This window comes from Haliaeetus leucocephalus, unplaced genomic scaffold (genome assembly GCF_000737465.1).
Source record: "Haliaeetus leucocephalus isolate CR32 unplaced genomic scaffold, Haliaeetus_leucocephalus-4.0 Scaffold722, whole genome shotgun sequence".
In the NCBI taxonomy this organism is placed as follows: domain Eukaryota; kingdom Metazoa; phylum Chordata; class Aves; order Accipitriformes; family Accipitridae; genus Haliaeetus; species Haliaeetus leucocephalus.
Window position 1 is genome coordinate 309,530 of NW_010973158.1, and position 5,453 is coordinate 314,982.

Genomic DNA, 5,453 nt, shown 5'->3' on the forward strand with positions numbered 1-5,453 from the left:
CCGCGCCCGAGGGGGCTGCCCGGAGCGGCCCCGCCGGCGGCGGTCGTTGCCCGCGGCGCGGGCCCTCCGGCCGCAGGGTCTCGCTTCCCTCTGACACGCCCGAGGGCGTAGCGAAGGGCTGCGCGCTGCCGCGCCCCTTACAGACCCGGCGCACAGATCAGGGGTACCGTGGCCTTCTACCTGCAACCGGAGGCAACGGGCCGTCTGCCGAAACAGCTGACAACCGCAGTCATCCCAGAAGAACCCGTTTGTCTTTTGGTCCCGACCTCAGACGGGCTATTCGGGGAAAAACGGCTGCTACGCAACTGCCCGGCCGAGGCTGCGTCACAACCACAAGGCCTCCGTCGTGCCTCAGAGAATGCTTCAGCGTCCCTTTCCCGCCCGCAAAATCGCTCCTCATGGGACGCCCAAATCTTTTAAAGTAGAAAAATAAAACGACTCCGTTAGATTGTCAAGTTTGCAAATGGCTAATTAGAAAAATATTTTTAATGGGGTGGGTGGACATCAAATCTATTCAACTGCTAGTCAGCCATCAATAGAAAATCCTTCTCAATCACAAACTCGTATGTAGCGTGTTGTGTCAACCTTCTCACTCTTCATATGGGTTTTTATTAAAGCTATTACTACGCAATTGTTTTTAATATTAAGGAAATGCCTTTATTGTGAACACAATACTTCAACAGTGGCCAACAAACTCTCTTCCGTGCTTATTCTGGACCTCCACGCTGTAAAAGACAAGCGGACAGTTAAATACATTCCACTAAAAGAAGGGAAATGGAGATCAAAGCTTCTTTTGCACTGTTACAGACTAAGAGACTTCTATTTTCTGATTTATACACTGATTTTTAATCCATACAAGGACATGCACAGAGTGTCAAGTATCAACATCTACCAGCAACAGCTCACACTTTTTTCAGGGCAGAATACGAAAAGATCAACACCTGTGACCTACAATTACAGATGCTTCCACTCTCCCACTCTGAAGAAACCCCACTCTTACTCACTTCAGAAAGGTCTGACAAACGCAGCAGTAGCGAACGCAAGTTTTAGAATTATTTTCACTGCCCAAATTCCAAAGTGCAAAGTAAAAACAAAGCCAAGGTGAGCCATGACAATCTTTATGAGAAATCAGAAAGTATTCACAATTCATTATTTTCCCAAGAAAATTATTTTACAACTTACCTCACCGTGAGAAAATTTATGCTAGAGGTCAAGAAGGGTATTACTATGGGTAATAACTCATTTTATTTCTAATTATAGTACCCTACCCACACACACACAGGAAAACTGCTTTCCTCTACTAACATGATTACACTGTGTAATTAGGTGTCCTTATCATTTAACAAAACTATACGCAAGCATCTTTTCATTTCAAGTCACAACTATCTCATGAGTTCTTCATATTTTGCGCATTCTCCCTTTTAAAGCATCAGTGTTTATGACTGAACACTGTTCAGAACAAAAGCAGGTTTTTCTTGCCTTTCACGTACAATGCCATATTTGCAAATACTGCAGAAAAAAATTTTATCAAGTTTAATAAAATGTTTCCACTACTAGAAATACAAGAGTTAACTTACTAATAAATAACTTATAAAAACTAGTTTGAGAAGTATTTTGGACTTCAATCACCCGGTAATAGCCTTTGCTCATCTACGAGCAGACTCCCGTGCTCCTGTCCAGCACATTCAAATTACACATTAAACAGCTGTTACAAAACAGGTAGTGATGGTAATTAACGTAGGCTACGACTATCGCAAGCTATGTGCATGTCTGTTTTAAGTCCATATCTCTCTACTTAGCGATACCACAAGCTACTAATTAGTGAGGGCTGGGCACCCTCTGTATTAAGAATTTGTAGCTTGGGTGTAGTGCATCAAAGCAGTGAAAGCTCAGAGCACACACTTAGCAAGAATTGCAGTGTAATACCATGTCTGAAACTTTGAAGAAGGTGTAGAAATATAAGCTAAATGCTAGGTAAATACAGACAATACACACCAATCAATGAAACTTACTTGAATATATTCAATCTCTTCATCTGACATAAGTTTCCTTCTGTATTTCTGAGGTAAGGTTCTTGCTAATTCAGAAGTGTCTGGTGTACCTTGTACTCTACTAACAGGTGAAATACTTTGAAAGGCCGGTGATCTGCCTCCTACAGAGTCCTGTGCTTTTGAAGCATGGAGAGACGGCACACTTGCTTGTAGAGATTCCTGTACTGAAAGCCAGATTGCAAGACCATTTACAGAAATATAACAAGACTGTAAAATCAATTAATGAGCAGGCAATAAAAGTTACCAGTTATTGACAATTTTCTTCATTATAACAAATACCTGAAAGAATTGAGACACTCTTGCTTCTCACAACCTGCTTTTATTGTTGTTAAATATATCAAGAGCAAAGTGAAAAAATTCTGACAATGAGAGAAAGCATGTTTGAGTGGCAGAAATACTGATGTGGAAACAGAAGATAAATCAGCATATAACCTAACAAAGGCTTTTTCACTGGGAAGCTGTACTTACAGAAGAAGCATAAAGTACCATAAATGTGTGTGTGTAGGCAATTATGTAGAAAGATAAACAAAGATAAATCACTAAGATCCACTGAGATGATGCTTTTTGTGTTTGCGTACTGCAACTGTAAAGACAGACAAGTGAAAAAGAGGTAGAGACTTACAGAACAATAAAGCTCAAAACTATAACATATCACAACATGCAATGCAGTATTGTACCCATTTTTAACATTACAAAATGGCAACATATCAAATTTTGTTAATGATGTGCAGAATGACCACCAAATATCAGGCATCAGCAATCAATGTTTATGAAATGTGGAGACCAAGGAGTGCATCAAGTAATTTATGGGTGAGGCCCAGAAGGTAGGCTTACGGAATTCATATTAGAGAAGTCGCCTTGAGTTTGAGGACAGGAGAAGAGATGACAAAAGGGCAGTGTTGTCAAAGTCAGCATTCTGAACCTTAGGTCTGTCCCACCATGGCTGATTTTACAATGGAAGTATGCAATTACCCCACCAGCCAGGACCGAGTCTCACAGCAGGATGTTTACTTCATAAGCACTCAGACCTCTCTATATAAGGTTAAAACACCTGATGAAGCAGAATGCTTCCACAGCAAGTCCCTCTCAGTGCTCCTGAAAAACGAGCAAGACAGATGAAACATCTAACATCTGGGACAGAGGGACTATATAACTGTAAAATAAGCAGCATCAAGACTGGATGAGTCAAAGAATGCGAGGAGTTAAAATACCACAGCGTTGCCTGCCTCTCTCCCTCCTGCCTCCAGCAAGACCAATGAGGACAAAGGAGAGCAGCCAGTTTGGGCCATAGTGAGTCTGAGTCAATGGCAGGGTTGGGACATCAGACACCTACAGCAATGTGATCAAACCACATTGGTTAAAAAAAAAAACAAGCCACCATTGAGAAGCATATTCAGAAGTTCTCAGTCTGAAGACTGTATCTGAAAGTTCCACGTCGATCAGGTGGTTCAGGAACAATGGAAGGTCCCACGCAGAGCGAAGAGGAAGAGAGTCCATCGGAAGGAACATATTCTGAACAGGGGGGCAAACTATTTTTGTTTCAAGAAATAACACACCTTATATGTGAAAAGTTTCTCTGGGTTTTTTTCATACACCACAAAAATGTCTAGAGATTGCCAAGGATTTTCCTCTACTGTATGCTTTAGTCTGAAGTGTAGTTGGAGTAGATGCATTAGCCAATTAAAAACATCAGAATTCAAGACTCAAAAGTACCAGACTTAATACTGCTGTTGCTTTAGCTCAGATACAGTCTCTACTACATTCTTCCCTTCCCTGTTCGAGACCTGTCATGTTGCAGTAGTAATACGGTAGAAGAATTTGTCTGGCCTTTCAAGCACCCACACCCCTAAAAGTTCAGTCTTGATCTGCAGAGCTCTGTTTGGCTAAGTAGAAGCAACAGTCTGGCACAGTGAAACACAGTTATTGCTACAGCATTCAAGCAAGATGAGGCAGACTGCAATTTACTAATGACATGACAGAACCTCATTAAGGTAGAAAAGTCTAACATGCTTAAAAGATACAGTCACAAAAATCTTCTGATGCAGAGATAAACGAGGTAAGTAACACCGTTTCAAGGCTTTGAGAAAGCACTGGCATGAGAGGTGGTGCATTTGGCTGAACTGTACACAACATACGGAATTCTGACAGAAAGTTATTGCAGAAAATAGTTCCTGAAGAGTTCACAGGTAAGTTAGAAATGGCACTGATGTGCTCTGTAGATACTTTGTAATGTTAATGGATAAACTAAACTTAAAGCTAAATCACAAACGAGATAATGCTGCAGCAAATAATGTGGTACAGTATGATTTCTAAACAAGTGAGAATAACATAACAGCTTCTTAAGACGTCTCCTACTTTAGTTTCAAATGTTTTGTTGACTCAAAAGGAGTATCAACATACTGCTCATATAACTTTGGTGTCTAAATGTAAGCATATTGGGAATCCTCTAAATATCAACATAGCTATGGGTATAAAAATTAATGTCAAAGATTGCAATGAAATTGATTTTTTCTCAGCCTTAATTAGTAGCACAAGGAAACGCTTCTTAAAATGTACAGTGGAATGGCTCTCCCAGCTATAATCTGGGTTTTAAATACTACAGACATCACACATTCCAACTAAGAAAAGAAGAGATGAGGAAAATGCAACAACATTTCTGCAAGTATCACCGAATGCCTAAAGCTGCTTCAAACTGACTTGGGCACAATCCTTTCAACCAAATATTAGTATTCAGAAAAATGGGACTTTATATGAGTAGAAAAGCAACACTTGAAATCTTTGTGAATCTGCCTTGACCAAGAAATAAAGCCATGCATGTATTATGTATATTCCCACAGTTGTATAGAGTCTGAAGAGTCAAAGCATTGCCTTCAAACTAGAACAACTGTGTTTCAGAAACCCTGCTCAAAATCAGTTGAGTCGTGTAGCTGAAGCAGAAAAACTGTGTGCTAGTTCTTATATAAACAGTTAATGCAAAGAAAGGCGGCACAAGTTGTATCTAGAGATTAAATAACTTACTTTTAGGTCTGGGACTACTTTTTCTGTCCGGGAACTTAATTAACGGCGTATGTGGCTTGACTACCTAGAACAAGGCAAGGTAGCAGGAGAAACAGGGAGAGTAAAATACATTTCTAGACACACATTACCTTTGCAATAATAAAATGGAACATACAATGTATTAAACACCCACTTCTATACCACTGCTTTCTGCACCACCGCTCTGATACACTTATTACCTATTAACATTCTATGTTCACCCGGAGAGACACTTCACCCTTAAAGGCAGTCCTCCACCCTAATGTCCTGGGCAGAAACAAGCGTTCTCCTTTTCTCACAGCGATCAGTGCGTGCGTGTGCAGAAACGGCTAACGCAGCAGCATAAAAGCTAATTTAAAATCTTTT

The 5,453-nt window shown here is 40.5% G+C and overlaps 2 protein-coding genes across 2 annotated transcripts in view; both read right to left on the reverse strand.

Moving 5' to 3' along the window:
- The window catches only part of CDK7 (cyclin-dependent kinase 7), a 29,611-nt gene extending 29,211 nt beyond the window's left edge, over window positions 1-400 (reverse strand). Inside the window, exon 1 of the mRNA XM_010580585.1 lies at window positions 302-400. Within this exon, the coding sequence (XP_010578887.1) occupies window positions 302-400 (99 nt within the window). The remainder of the gene's footprint in view (window positions 1-301) is intronic.
- A 252-nt stretch (window positions 401-652) lies between these two features.
- MRPS36 (mitochondrial ribosomal protein S36) overlaps window positions 653-5,453 on the reverse strand; it is a 13,706-nt gene continuing 8,905 nt past the window's right edge. The window contains exons 8-10 of the mRNA XM_010580586.1: window positions 5,070-5,133; window positions 2,013-2,215; window positions 653-725 (exon numbers count right to left, since the gene is read on the reverse strand). Coding sequence (XP_010578888.1) covers window positions 708-725; window positions 2,013-2,215; window positions 5,070-5,133 — 285 coding nt within the window. The 3' untranslated portion in view covers window positions 653-707. The remainder of the gene's footprint in view (window positions 726-2,012; window positions 2,216-5,069; window positions 5,134-5,453) is intronic.